This window comes from Protopterus annectens, chromosome 3.part0 (genome assembly GCF_019279795.1).
Source record: "Protopterus annectens isolate FY-2018-M chromosome 3.part0, PAN1.0, whole genome shotgun sequence".
NCBI classification, from domain to species: domain Eukaryota; kingdom Metazoa; phylum Chordata; order Ceratodontiformes; family Protopteridae; genus Protopterus; species Protopterus annectens.
This window is the reverse complement of record NC_056731.1, coordinates 188,066,238-188,082,238: the sequence shown is the minus strand read 5'-3', so window position 1 is coordinate 188,082,238 and position 16,001 is coordinate 188,066,238. Positions and strand designations below refer to the sequence as shown.

The following is a 16,001-nucleotide window of genomic DNA, read 5'->3' as shown; positions in this document are numbered from 1 at the left end:
TAAGCTCACCAGCTTAAATATAAACCCCTGTGTCACTAGATGGGTTGCAAACTGGCTCAAGGACAGAACCCACATGGTTAGAGTTGCAGGAGCCATGTCAGACTCCAAACCAGTTACAAGTGGCGTCCCACAAGGCTCAGTCCCGGGACCTCTCTTGTTCGGTATATATTTGTCAGAGGTACAGGCAAACACGGAAGGACTGTGGCTGACCAAGTTCGCAGATGACTGCAAAATGGGCGGTGTAATTGACTCTCCAGCCAACACAAGCATCCTCCAAAAGAGCCTCATAGAAACAGACAACTGGTGCCAGAGCCATGGCCTCAAGCTAAACGCCAAAAAGTGTATAGTCATCCCCTTTGGCAAAAACAAAGTGCCCAGAAATTACCACATAGGTGGTAATCCATTAAGTACCGAAGAAGTAATTAGGGACCTGGGGACCCAAGTTGCTAGCAATAATCATTTGACAACCACGTGGCCAAAGTGGTTAGAACAACATTTTATATAGCCCACCTAATCATGAAGGGATTCACATCTAGATCAGAGGAGGACATCGTGCCTCTTTACTCATCCCTCATCAGGCCCATAATTGAGTACAATGCCCCTTTTGGGATGTACCTTACCAGACATCTGCAGCAACTGGAAAGACCCCAAAAGTACCTCACCAAGAGGATAAAAAGGCTCAAACAGATGCCATATGCGGTCCGGTTAAAGAAATTCCAGCTCTACTCAGTGGCATACCGCTTGCTCAGAGGTGATCTGTGCCTGACGTATAAAGCCATGTCCAACCCGGAATTAATGGACATGCTGCACCTCAGAAAATCCAAATCCCATCAAGCTACGCGCTCGAGAGACTTGAACCTCAGCACTGAAATAAATAGGACATGCTGGAGGGACAGATTCATAACCCAGAGGCTCCCTTCACTCTGAAATAAAATCCCAGTCCAGGTTAGGCAGAGTCCCTCACCGACTCTCTTCAAGAGGAATCTTGATGAGTGGATGGGAGATCGTAGGTTTACCCCAGGTATCACTTCTGTGTCACTGTTAGACAGAGGCACAGTATACTAACCTCGAAAAAGGGCATAGCAAAATTAATTTAAAATGGATGGCGAAAGCCAAACACACTCTGGCTAGGCTTATAAATGCCCTAGGGCAGATAGCCTAGTATGAACTATGAACCTATAAACAATGGGGTGCTTCAGCCCCCAAACGAGGGGAAGACAAATCACAACCTTATAGGAAACAGTCCCAATGACTTCCCTCTGCAAATGCCAAGCACTTACCTTTTGACAACACCCCTAGGGGGGAAGCTAGCACTTTTCTCAAAAAAATTGGCACATGATCACCCAGGAACGATGGGTGCTGAATATTGTTTCTCAGGGTTACAGGTTCCACTTCCACACTCTTCCAAAACCAAAAGGTATGCCAGACCTGCCACAAAACCAATGGGCAGAGGCACAAAAATAGATTGCTGCTCTTATGGACATGGGAGCTATTCATAAAGTTCCACAGCAAGAACAGGGACAAGGATTTTACTCAAGACTTTTCTTAGTACCCAGAAAGGACAAAGCCTGGATACCAGTACTGGACCTGTCAATAATAAATACTTTCCTGGATGTCCCAAAATTCAAAATGTTAACACTACATCAACTTCTGCCCATGCTGGGCAAGAAGGCTTGGCTAGTTACTTTGGACCTCAAGGAGGCATACCTGCATGTCCCAATCAGACAGTCTTATGCAGAAGATACCTCAGATTCATAGCAGGCTCAATGCATTACCAATTCTCTGCACTGTCCTTTGGCTTATCTTCTGCGCCCAGGGTCTTCACAAAATGCCTGGCACCAGTAATTGCATTTTGCAGACAAAAAGGAATTCAAATATATCCCTGCTTGGACGACTGCGTTGTTCAAGCAGAGAGCAAGGACATTCTTCTAAAGCATCTGGCGTTTGTAAAAAGATTGCTAATTTGCCTAGGGTACACAGTAAACGAAAAGAAATCAAAACTAGTGCCCTCTCAAGAGATAATATTCCAGGTTGCAAGCTTAAATACAACTGCCCAGATGGCTTATCTCATGCCAGACAAACAAAGGCAACTGACTCATTACTTTCAAATGATGGCAGCAAAAACCAAGCTCCATGCAAGAAAAATTCTACAGGCCCTGGGCTTCATGGCATCCTGCATTCTACTAATTCCATATGCAAAACTGCATATAAGGAAACTACAATGGTATCTAAAAAGTGTTTGGACTCAGCATTGTCACAGCCTGGAGACAGTTAAAGTTGTTGTATCTTTCAGCTTTTCCCGGTTAGGGGTCGCCACAGCGGAACTCCGGTCCACTAATGATTGGCAGTAGATTTTTACGTACTGAGTTGCCAGCCCTAACGTACAACCTTTAACGAAAGTACGCCCATTCACGCATGTCTCCACACACAAGACGTTTAGCTGAGAATCGAACAGGACGTCTTACTGTGAGGCAACAACGCTACCGCAGCACCACCACCGCAGCTCACGGCCTGGAGACAGTCATAACTTTAATTCCCTGCCTACAACAGGAGTTTCGATGGTGGGCCCAAGCCTGTCACCACAACAAGGGACAGCCTTTCATTTTACCCACAGCCAGGCAGACAATAACAATGGATGCATCGGATTATGCCTGGGGGGCACATATGGCAGGAAAATGTATTCAGGACACGTGGCCCAAGGAACAAATCCATCTTCACATCAATCAAAAAAGAGATGCTAGCTGTACAGAATGCCCTGACAGCCTTCAAGGACCTACTACATCCAGGACAACTATTAATAAAGACGGATGTGGTACATAAGCAAGGGGGCACACATTCCTACCCCCTATGCAGGCAAGCCATGACTTTGTGGAACACAGCACTGAACTATCAAGTACATCTGCAGGCACAATTCCTGCCAGGAACAAAAAATACACTGGCAGACGAACTAAGCAGAAATCTCATGGATCCTCACGAATGGAAACTAAATCCACAGGTGTTCAGCATGATAACGAGGAAATGGGGATGCCCAGACATAGATCTTTTTGCCTCCCCTCACAATTACCAAATACAGAAATTCTGCACAAGAACTTATCACTCTCAAGCATGGAAAGTGGATGCTCTGTCATTCAGCTGGAAAGGCCTGACAAGTCTATGCCTTCCCTCCGATGCCTCTCCTTACCAAGGTACTCCTAAAAGTCAGACAAGAAAGGCCAAAAATGATTGTGATTGCCCCAGACTGGCCACACCAGCACTGGTACCCAATCCTAAAGAGCTTGTCTCAAGGCCCAGCTTGGCCTCTACCTCAAATTCCTCATCTTCTGACACAACAAAACAATCAGATTCTGCACAGTCAACTCAGAACCTTAAATCTGGCAGCATGGCAGATAATGTAGCCATTCAGACTGCACCTCTCTCTAAAGCTGTTATGGATGTCATTTTAGAAGCCAGGAGGCCCAGCACTAGGAAATCTTATGCAGAAAAATGGAAGAGATTCTGTGCTTGGAACCAGGCACAAGGGCTCGAACCACTTGTCCATAATATACCTCAGATTTTACAATACCTAACTGAGATGCTGGACAAAGGCCTATCTTTCTCATCAATTAAAATCAATGCCTCTGCCATTTCAGCTCATTACAATACAGAACCACCTATTTTTTCACATCCTTTACTACGACAGTACCTCAGAGGGGCAAACAATATGCCCCAAGGAGAGCACCAGTACCAACTTGGGATCTCAGTTTTGATTTAGAAAAACTCACACTGCCTCCTTTTGAACCAGCCAGCACAGCTGATCTAAAATTCTTATCATGGAAAACTGCTCTGCTCCTAGCAATGACTTCAGCAAGAAGAGTATCAGAGTTACAGGCATTAATGGCTGTGGAACCTTTCATCATTTTTCATCAGGACAGGGTCTCTCCTAGGACAAACCCAACATTCATGCCAAAAGTGGTCTTCAATGTGGCCTTGAACCAAACCATTCATTTACCTACTTTCTAGCCAAATCCCCAGAATAAAGGGGAGAGACTTCTGCACTCTTTGGATATACACAGACAGCTACGATTCTACTTGGACAAAACAAAAGCTTTCAGAAAAACTGAGCAACTGTTTGTAGCCTATGCTGCAGAATCACAAGGAAAGCCTATTACTAAGCAGACAATTTCAAAATGGATAGACCACTGCATCCGCTTCTGTTATGCACAACATGGCAAATCAGTGCCTAAGGGCATTAGGTCACATTCTACCAGAGCAGCAGCCACTTCACAGCTTTTCTCAGAGGAGTACCAACCAAAGACATTTTAGAAGCTGCAACCTGGAGCTCAGTGCACACTTTCACCAAGCACTACCACTTACCTCTCTACTCTAAATCCAGAGCAGGCTTTGCCACTGCAGTTCTGCAGGGCCTGGTATCCTCTCCAAATCCAATTTAGACCCAGCCGCCCAACCTCAGCTTTGGGATTCTACCCAAGTGTAATGACTGCAACAGTGAAACACGATGAACATAGTACAGTTGTGTACCTACCATAAATGTAGATGTTCGAGTGTATTCACTGTTGCAGTCCAGGTTACCCACCCACCATCCCCCTTTTCATTGCTGGGACTTTTCTGTACTTCTCAACTCTATACAACCTATGTGGTGTATTTGCTTGTCGATGAAGGAAATGTTTATAGTAATATATACATGGTTTTTGGCATAATTTTATCTTTCCAGCCTTCCTGTCTGGGGGCACCTGACATCTGGGGCAAGAAAAACTGAAGAAAATGGCGTCAGTTGCAACTTTTATACCCCTGGCGCACTGATGTCAGGGAAGAGGTGACAGCAACCGACGCCGGACCAAGACTTTGGAACTCGGGCCGACTGCGGGTCGCCTGCCAGCAGGATAACCCAAGGGTAATGACTGCAATAGTGAATACATTCGAACATCTACATTTATGGTAGGTACACAACTGTACTTTATGGGTCACATTAAAGGTGGGAAAAGTTTTGAAATTATTTATTGTGGTCTCATATTTTTATATCACAAAAACCTGGCATTTTAACAGGGGTGTATAAAATTTTTATATCCACTGTATATACAGCAGAGTACAGGCAGATAAGTATCCCAGTGGGCTTCATTTTTTTTCTGGCTTATTGCCTTTTTAGATTGTTTGAGAGTTTCTCATTGGTATCTTTATGTCTAGCAAGAAAAATTGAACATATGGATGTGGTAGGAAGATCCCATGCAAAGCCAGCCATGCTAGCTGAATTTTTATTTTTGTCTTGGTGCAAAATACTATGTCCAAAATTGTAACATATGCAAAGGGTATGAACCAAAGACTCCCAGAAGTAGGCTGTGTACTTTGTACTTGGACCAAAAATGCTTTGTGGCCCTGGTATGATAAACCTTATTGTCATCTGGTCTGCCCTCCTCTTCTTACTGCCGCCCAAGGAAAGGTTGAAGGATAACATGAGCAGGAAGCTGAACACTGATAATATTCCCACTTCTCAATCTTCCAATTAGTCTGAAGCAGCTAGCCCTTCTGAGGCTTCTTTGCAGCCCCCTGACTGGCTGCCTTCCTCCTCTTCCCCATTCCATTGGTGATGCCCCTGTTGAGGCAATAATGGCTGAGGATGCAAGCACATCCATCTAGCTCCTGTGTGTTCACCAGGTGTACTGATCCTGCATTACCTTCCTGTAGACTTAAGCCAACTTGCATCTGGGGCGTGAGGAGATTGAGGATGCTGACTGGTGCATTGTCACAGTGCTGATTGGTAGCGTGCCCTAACTTCATACCACTTGCAAGCTCTGCAGTTGCTGGCTGTGTGAGGTGCATGCATGCTTCTGCTCAAGTACAGGCTCCCAACCAAGAAGTATACCCACTTGTAGAGCAAAACTCACCAGGCTGTTAATGCTAGCATCAGCCACTCATGTCTCCCCATCTGGTCCCTAAACTCCCATGTAGCTACTTGAGAACAGGTTATCTGTATAGAATCTTAATGCCCTTCAGGCACCAGTACTCTGAATACATATTTAGTAAAGCTGGAAGGCTTAACACCAGGGACATTTTGTTTGTCTAAATGGAAGAAGTTTGCAAAGGTAAGGGCCAGGACCCATCCAATGTGGAGGCACCCATGAGCCTTTAGTATTTTTGTGAAATTCTTAGGGAATACCTGGCTTATGTCTCTGTCTGTCTTCTCTGCTTGCCCTCCCCCTGGATTCAACTCTAGCTGGCTTAGTCAGGTAGTTCCTCAAGGGATTTCTTCATATAAGGCCACAGAGAAGTATAGTGGTGCAACTTTGGGACCTGGACTACTTCCCAGAAAGGCTGATTCAACCCCCTTTGAGCCGGCAGTCTCCTGACCAATAAAGTTCCCCCCTTTTGAAGTCAGATCCCTTATATCAATCAATGTTCTAGAGATGAGCAGTGCTCTTAGCGTTACTAGCCGGGACTTTCTTCTCTTCTGAAAGTGCATATTGGCGACAACATGTCTGTTGTCTGTTGTCTACACAAACAAGCAAGGAGGGAACAAGGTCTTACCCTCTGTCGAGAGAGGCCATGATGATTTGGGATGGGCAATCTCCACCCATCGCTCGCTTAATACATTCACATTCCCGGTCGGTCCATCCTAGCAAGCGAGCTCAAGCAGTCGCACCATTCTTCATTATACGAGGTCTCTCTCAATTGTCAGCGGAGCATATTACATATCGTGTGGGGAACCCTTCATGCATCTTTTGCTCTCCCTCAAACACCAAGTGCGACAGTTTTAGCTCAAGATGCTGCTCCACCTGGTGGGTTGCAGAATGATTCTTCATGCTCTCATTCTCTGGGTTGCACAGATCTGGTTCCCTTCCTGGTCTGGTCTCGGTTGATCCTCCCTCTCCTTAGTCCTCCATCCCATAGATCCCATCCATCCATCCTGCATTCCATCCTGCATTGACCTTCTCCGAACCTGGACAACCTGAAGCTGCTGCCTGAAGCTGACCATTCCTCTCGGGACTTCTTCTCTGTAAAAGGCTATTTTATTGGTGGGCTCTCATAAACCATCCACTGAAAGAGTTAACAAGCAAATGGGCGGAGTTCAAATAAATTGTGGGCGCGCGGGTGGGGGCGGTGATCCTGAATCCGGTTCCTCTCCCTTCCCTTGTGACTTTTCTAACCACTCTCTTTAACGATGGTGCCAGCAGTTCCACAGTCAAATCTCAAACAAGACAGCCTTTTTTAGTAGCCATTACATCAGCCAAGAAGCTTTCTCAACTGCAAGCTAATTGCTAAACCCCTCCTTACTTGGTATTTCCTCCTCCGTTGGTCTCCTCAGGACCAACTAAAATCTTTTTCCTGGAAAACTTCAAATCAATATCAACAATAAACACCCTGTTTTCTTCCCTTCCTAAATTTTAAAACAATGAATAAGCTAGCTAATATCATGATGTTTACAGGCAACTTCAGATTTTATCTGAACAGGACAGCTGGTCATAGGCAATCCGACCAGCTGTTTCTTTTCTTGCAAAATTCAAATTCAGCCAATCAATAAAGTTTCTCTGTCCGCTGGGATTTCACAGCATTGCATTTTGCATTTGTTGGCTCATCAAGAGCTAGCTCCGCCCGGAGGTGTATGCATTTTCACCCGGTCAGTATCGTATCAGCCTCCTTCAACTTCAGGATTAGGATTCTAGATGATATTTGTGCAGGCACATGGGGCTTTCATCTCATCGTTTATTTCCCACTAGGCAGCAATCAAGCAAGATTGGGGCAGCTGACAGACCTGGTACAGAAAAAAAGATTTATTCTACTTTAGATACTCTACCTACTCGAGAGATAGGGTGTTCCATAGGTGTATTCATTTGTCTGCCTCCCTCTCCCCCCCCCCTCCTTCAGTTTTCCTTTATTCCTTGTTACTTTTTTACCCTTTTTTATTGTTTGTTTGGCAACTCTGAGATCATGAGGGTAGAGCAGGGAGAGAGGACATGAGTGAGGAGAGGGGAGGAGCTTGGATCCATAGCTGGAAAACCATGCCGGTTCGGATCCGATATCGGATCCATGACCCACAGGTTGCAGACAAATGAATACACCTACTCAGATGGAACGTTATGGTGAGTACATAACTTCTAATTTTATTGGTGGCCCTTACCTGAGCCAGGAGTATGTCAGAACTGCAAGCCTTCTTTTTGTGCATCCCAACTTTCTGGGTTTTCTACAAAGGCCAGATGTCTCAGGGATAACCCCTTCTTTCTTACCAAAGGTAGTGCCAAAGTTTACCATAAACCAGTCTATTCAACTTTCAACCTCCAGAACAAGGGGGAAAGAATTCTGTACTTCTAACTCATTTAGTGTACACATTCAGCTGAGATTTTACCTAGGCAGAACAAAATATTTCAAAAAGACTGGCCAGTTTAATTCTGTGGCAATGAAAAAAAGGGGACAACCAATGTCAAAGTATATAATCTCCAAAGTGCTGTCTTAACTGTACCCTTTTTTGCTACACCAGCAAAGGGAAGGCATTAGTTGGCTCAATGAGAGCCCACCGTACCAAGGCTGCTAAAATTACTGGGCCTTCCATGAAGAAGGCTGACTCACATTATATTTTGGAAGCAGCTGCTTTGTCACCTCTATCAAACTATGCACAAGTTAGACTGTCAGACCAGGGCCAGGGCTGAGTATGACAAGGCTTACTCAAAGAAGGTCACCACTGTGTCCCCACCATCCAGTCTGCCTATGTTCTGTGAGTCATCCCATTTGTAAGGAATACTGCAACATTCATCTAATGAAAAGCTGAGTACAACTGTGTCTGTAACTTAACATAATTGTGACTAGACCACTGTTGCAGTACTATTTCCCACTTGTCTCTCCTCTAGAGAGGTGCCCTTGTCTTCCTCTTCTCATGGCTTGGGTGAGTAATGTTCCTCTTGTGTCATCTGTCCCGTGTCTGTAGGATTATTATTTTCTTATTTCCCTGTGCACTCTCAGCTTAGGCCTAGGTGACAGGTTGTTTGACTTCGACTCCCTCCAATCTTCAGGTACTTGAGTGCCATCTAGTGCTCGGTTATCTGCCTACCACTCTTGACATGAGCATGCCTCACTTCAGTTTGCTCCTTTGCAGTAAGCTAACTTGGGGCTAGAAAGCTGTGAAGATAGAATGTGTGTGCATTCCCTTTTATACTAACATATCAGACATTCTCCAAAGTGGGTCATACACTTCACCAAGGAGAAGGCATTTAAACTGTTGGAAGATTGGTTGGGTGTTTGGAACATGTATATATCAGTGAATTCCCAGACTTAAGAAATAATGCAACAATGATCCATTTGGGAATGTACTACTATGGTAAGTTATGTACAGAAGTGTGCAATGTGGCACCCAGGTATACAGTTTACTGTAGTGGTTCCCATTTTGTATGTGTATTATTATTTGAATGGAGCTTTTCATAAGAGAATATAGTTAATAGATGCTGATAAGGAATGTAGTAGTGGTTCCCAGTGTGGATGTATGTTATGATTATTTGAATGGAGCTTTTCAAAAGAGAATGTAGTTCATAGATGCTGATAAGGAATGTAGTAGATGTAAATTGAAATCCAAGTTTGACTTTCCCAGCAGTGTTGAAAGTGTTCTGTATAGATGGGGTGTTGACCTTTGTTTGTACTGAGGAAGCAGTGCCCAACTTCACAGAGGTGCCCATATTTTCATTTCATGAGGTAATGGTGGCCGATTACACAGGGTTTGCAAACATGAGTGACTGTGCCAGTGCGGAAGAAAATGGGAGGAGCAGCAGGGGTTAAAAGACAAAAGGAAGAATGTGTGTGTGTGTGTGTGTGTGTGTGTGCGTGTGTGTGTGCGCGCATGCGTACACACAACAGGTGAAGGATTATACAAGAGTTTTTAAATACCTGTTTGACATTTTGGGTGTTATGAATACAAATAATTAAAGTTTGTTCTAAACGGTCAATCATTGAGGATGATGGATAGAATCACTTTAAAAAACATTGCAATGTAATGAGTTCTAGCTGTAAGAGAAAACCGTAATTATAATTTGTAAGGTTAGGTGTAATGGTACACTCAGTTCGAGTATATGTTCAGTAGAATACATAGGAGGTAATGAAGGCATAGGGTAGACAGAAGAATGGATTTGTATCTGTTTGGTAAGATGCATCCATTTATTTTTGCAGTAATAGGAAAGGTCAGTGAAATATGATATAATACTCAGCTGTTGACAGGCACTTAATGGGCCTGTGGTGTATTAGTAAAGGATGATACCTACTAAGAGCTTGTGTGTAAGATTGCACCTTAGTAGCACTGAAACAAGAATGGGGTATGAAGATAAATGTTTGCAATAGCTGTTGAAATAAATTATTTAACTGTAGAATAATGTAGATATTTTAATTTGTAGAAGATGTGTATTATATAAGGTGATTTGTACATATGTTTTTGTCTGTGATGTTTTCAAGATCAGCAGATAAGTTTTTCATAAAAAAGCTGAACCTGTCTACCTTTGTTGAGATCTAGTCTATTGCTTATTGTATCCCTCCTTTCATAATTTGGAGTTTATTTCAGAGTAGTTATACACTGCAAGTACCCTGTCACAGGTGCACTTTGTGCATTATACTGGTTTCATTCTGCATTCCAGATGGCTCTTATTACAGTACTTTATCTTGCTTCAGTGAATAACATGATTGTTTCCGTTTACTATTCCAGTTCACTTACAAATGTAATGCATCAGCGGGTTTTGTATCATCAACATGCATTCTCTGAAAAAGAGGAAGTACAAAACTCACTATGTCTGACATTATTGACTAACTGTAATCCTCAGTGATTTAACAGAAAATCAAAAACAATTAAAAAAAATAAATGAGACAGGGCAAAAGTGTGAGGCAAAATGAGACATGTTCTGCAGAATTGTGGACAGTTGAGAGGTATGGCCCAAAGTTTTCCATGTTACCTGTTAGATACCAGAACATTCTGATCAGCATTGTCCAGTGGTTGCCTTTAGTGTGCTTAAGCTGAACTGTTTATTCTGCACTAAGTGTTCATTATTGATCCATCTCACTTACTTGATCTGAAGCTTAAGTTATATTAAAAAGTGTTATAAGCAATAGTGGTACTGCTGTGGGAGTGGACTGACCTGCATTTGAGTCACATCAATTTGTTTGGCTGTTTGTTGTTAGACATTCATACTGTGTATTATAAGACTGTAGGTTGTTTAGTTCTTGTTGTCTGCCTGTTGAGTGAACAATACATCTGCTCTAGGGAATACATCAGGCATCCCACCCTCTCCATTGCCACCATGAAGAAGCAGCATTTCATAGGCTTCCTTTTTGAAAATCCAGCCTGATGGCCACACCTTTGCTTCCATAGTTTTGTTTTATTTTGCCAGAATTATTTTTTGATTTGCTGAAGCAACATCATTTTGTTTTCAAACCTCCCCTACTATCCACCATTGTCTAATATTCTAGCACCACCACCCACAGTCCAGCTGTACTCCTCTCAGTTCCACTTACAAGCTTCTTCATCCAGTTGTATTGCTTTTTTTTCAGCTGCTGCTGTCATCCTACAGGTGGTAGCTCCATGTATGTTAGGGAGATGGCTAGTTAAATATCATCTACTGCAGTCACCACAAATGTTATGCTGAAATTAAGCTGGCAGCATCGGTAGTGTGTGAGTTTTGCACGGAAGCTTTGTCTAAGCTTTGAAGGAACTCTTTCTTTTCTCCTCTTCATTGTCATACATTCAGAGTCACCACTGTTAGCTTTGCACACTTTTGTTTCACCACCCTAGTGTGCATAACTGTAATCAGCCATTGTAATGACCACAGTTCTACACTGACACCATCACCTTAGAATACATTACACTATTACCACTAACTATCCCATTCAGAAAAAAAATTGTGGGTCATGCCTTTTGACCTTTCCACCTTGCTTGACTGGTTGGCACCCTGTTTCTACTCCCAGACTCCAGTGACAGTGCAAGTGAATGCCTTACTTCTTTTCAGTAGACTAGGTAACATTCACAGAAAGAATGTATTAAGTATAGTTGCACATGTGTGTGTGTGTGTGTGTGTGTGTGTGTGCATTAAGTATAGTGTGTGTGTGTGTGTGTGTGTGTGTATATATATATATATATATATATATATATATATATATATATATATATGTGTGTGTGTGTGTGTGTGGGGGGGTCTATATTGAATTAGCAAACGCTTAGAAATGCAAACGCTAATTCATTGACCCCTTTTAAGCGAAAGCTTACAATCTCGAACACCCGGAATAGCAATTTTTTTTCACAGGGAAAAAAATCACTGGGCCGGTTTCGGGAGTTTGCCATTTCCTCCACTGTGGTGCAATCTCGGAGTTGGTATATTTAAGTATGGGGGTGTCGGGGCAAAGCCCCCCACATTATATAATGTTTTAAGTTTTTTGTGGACCAGCGATTTTATTTCCCTGTGATAAAAAAAATCGCTGTTCCGGGTGTTCGAGATTTTAAGCTTTCGCTTAAAAGGGGTCGAAGATTTAACGTTCGCTAATTTAATATAGACCTATATATGTGGGTGGGTGTAATATATGTTTGTGTGTGTGTACATAGACTTATGAATTTTTTTGCATATTCTAACTGGTGCACTTTGCTTTTAAGGTAATAAAGAAGGCCAAAATACTTATGAAGAAGTCTCAGAAGAAAATGAACCGTTTGGGCAAGAAAGGAGAAGCCGACAGGGTTGTTTTGGATTTAAAACCCAAACATTTGTTATCTGGCAAGAGGAAAGCTGGTAAAAAAGATAGAAGATAAACTGATCAGATTGACATGGACTGCATATATTTTCAGAATATGCCCTGCAGCTGTGCCAGTGCCTCACTTCGGTGTCTAATGAAAGACTTGGTTTGCACAGTATATGTATGTTCATCTTCTAAAGGATGCACAGACATTAATTCCATGAAAGCATGGAAACTGCAGCTAATGTCTGGATTTTTATCAAGTTGCAAAGTAACTGATACCAGAAATGTTGCCTGCTTCATCTGATGTTAAGTAAGACATATATTTTTCTGCCTTAAAGTTTGAAGTGAGGCTTGTACCCATTATCATGACATTTGTTTTCAAAACTTTTAAGAGAAAGCCTCTTTTAAGTACAAAAAGTCTCTGCCTTTTTTGTCTTAAGAAATGAACTGATTAGGTAGTCCAGAGTAGAAAACAGAAGTGGAGATACAAGACTGTCTAATGTTGATCAATTTCAAAGCATATAATGTGTCCACTCCTACTTCCAATTGCGTACAAAGTGTGAAGAATGTCAGAAGTGTGAACAGCAAAGCTTGTAAATTTACTTGGCTATGTAGAATATATTCATATCTCTTAAGACATGGGATAAGTAGGTTACTGTATCACAGTCATCTTATGTAAACTTTAAAGAGGATTCTGTTCATAAACATATATTTTATCATATATTTACATTTATTAGAGATTACTCACATCAAATGCAGAATGGATTTCAGAAGGTAAAATAAATTGTCAAGAAATTTGTTTGACATGTTTAATCATTCTGTTGTACTCAACTCCTTCCAGACATCCTGAGTACCACATTTCTTTACATCTGTAGTATCACAGCTGTTTGTATCTAATGCTTCTTCCTGTGTGCACCTCAGCAGTGAGATGCAGCTGGCAGTCTCAGTTAAGTTCACAGGAACATGAAAGTATATGGATGGCTGCCAGTAATCTTGCCTTTGGATAAATTAGCTTGATTTTTCATTCATCTCACTTTTAATGGGCAATGGAATGTTTGATTTTGTAATAAGTTCATAGGTAAGTACTGGGCTAGTTGCCCTTGCAGGCTAATGTCTCATAATGGGGCAGAGTGGACAAGTTTCAGTGAATAGTGGGTGCCCTTCCTGGTGCCTTTTGTTTATTTGTTTATTAAACCTGGTTCAAGGTTCAAGAGAGCACCCCAGCACTGCCAGGTTACAATTCATATCATACCTTCCGGCCTCAGTTACCGGATCGCAGTACAAAGGGCGTAGGTGTATCCATATTCATCAAGGATACCCATATCTCCAGGTTAATAGCGCAGCATGATGCCCCAGAGATCATCCATGCGCAACTATCAGCAGGCAAAACCACATTTCAAGTCGTTACCGGTTATAGATCGCCCACCATGTCCCAAGATGCTCACTCTGCATTCCGTGAGACATTGGAAAATATAAAGGTCCTACCCAACACCCTAATCTTGGGTGATTTCAACTAGCCTGGTATAGACTGGGCGAACTACCAATGTTCCAACTCCTATGCTTAGCGATTCATAGAATTTATAAATTCAAATGCCCTTGAACAAACTAGTATGTTCCCCCACTAGAGGGGACAACATATTGGATTTAATCATCACAAATATGGGCGTCCATTGTACCACACCCGTTAACATCCCCTCCTTTGTCAGATCCGACCACAAACTGATAACCCTGGACATCCTCACTCCTCCACCTCCCCCAATCAAAGAAACCATAATCAAAAACCTTTCCAAAGCAAACTTCAAACTACTTGCATCCGAAGTGGAAAGCTTCACTATTCCCTTGCAGAAGGATAATGATATCCAGGATGCGGAATCCTACACCAAGGCACTCTATATGCATCTTCTGGATTGCATGGACCGTGCTATCCCAAATAAAACCAAGACTCCTTCCTCAAGCAAGACGAAACCAGTCTGGTGGACCCCAGCCATAAGCAAACTTTACAATAAAGGAGGAGACCTATACAAAAAAAGGCCAAATCTCAAATAGAAAAATCATCCCTGATCAGCATTAGTAAGAAATTGAGGGCCCTCATCAAGTCAACTAAAGCTAATTTTGAAAAGAAAGTTGCCAAGGATAACCATAAGGCCTTCTATGGCTACGTCAAAAACCTAAATGGCAATGCTCAGGTCTGTTCTGAGCTAGTACAAAATGGAACAAAATACACTGACCCTTCTGACATTGCCAACATCTTGGCTGACAGGTTCAGTGCAAATCCCCACCACCACCACCTACAGGGCCTATTACCATTCTAGGGGATTGTGTAAGTCCAATTATTACTGATACATTGGTTAACAAGGCTCTATCTAAAGCTAAGAACACTGCCTCCATGGGACCAGATGGTGTCTCAGGCTGTGTCATACGCGAGCTCCAAAAGGAATTAACCCCGCATCTTAATACCCTGTTCAGTCTCAGCCTCTCCACAGGATATGTGCCCATAGAATGGCGCACGGCAGTGGGGGTCCCACTACACAAGGGTGGGGCCACAACTGACCCTGGGAACTACCGACCAATAAGCCTGACCAGTCTGATCTGTAAGGCTGTGGAGAGAATCATTATGGAACTCATAAATGGAGAGATTGGGAACCTCTAGTCGCTGGACCCCACATAGTTCAGCTTCGTCAAGGGCAGATCATGCCTCCTGAACCTGGTGGATTTCTTTGAGACAGTTACTCAGGCTATAGATAAGGGAAAGGAGGTACACACGGCTTACCTTGACCTTGCTGAAGCATTTGACATCATTCCCCATTCAGGTATTATTGATAAACTCACCAGCCTGGGCATAAACCCTTACGTCACAAGATGGATCGCAAACTGGCTCTTAGACAGATCCCATAAAGTAAGAGTAGCGGGATGTATGTCCGAATCCAGACCAGTAGCGAGTGGTGTGCCTCATGGCTCTGTCCTGGGGCCCCTCCTGTTTGCCATATACTTCTCAGAAGTACAGGCAAGCACGGAAGGGCTGTGGCTGACTAAGTTTGCGGACGACTGCAAACTGGGTGCTATAATAGAGTCTCCGGCCGTCATGGAGATCCTCCAGAAGGGCCTAAATGAGACTGATGCATGGTGTCAAAGCCATGGTCTCAAGCTAAATGCAAAAAAATGCGTAGTAATCCCTTTGGAAAAACAGAGTACCATAAACTACAACATAGGAGGTAATCCCCTGAAATCTGAAGAAGAAATAAGGGATCTAGGGACCCAAGTAGATAGTCAGCTTTCCTTTGATAACCATGTTGCCATAGTGGTTAGAAAATCCTTCTATGTGA

At 42.9% G+C, this 16,001-nt stretch overlaps 1 protein-coding gene across 1 annotated transcript in view; it reads left to right on the top strand.

Moving 5' to 3' along the window:
* Window positions 1-13,477, top strand: part of GTPBP4 (GTP binding protein 4) — an 869,480-nt gene extending 856,003 nt beyond the window's left edge. Inside the window, exon 17 of the mRNA XM_044064686.1 lies at window positions 12,599-13,477. Within this exon, the coding sequence (XP_043920621.1) occupies window positions 12,599-12,751 (153 nt within the window). The 3' untranslated portion in view covers window positions 12,752-13,477. The remainder of the gene's footprint in view (window positions 1-12,598) is intronic.
* The last annotated feature ends 2,524 nt before the right edge of the window (window positions 13,478-16,001 follow it).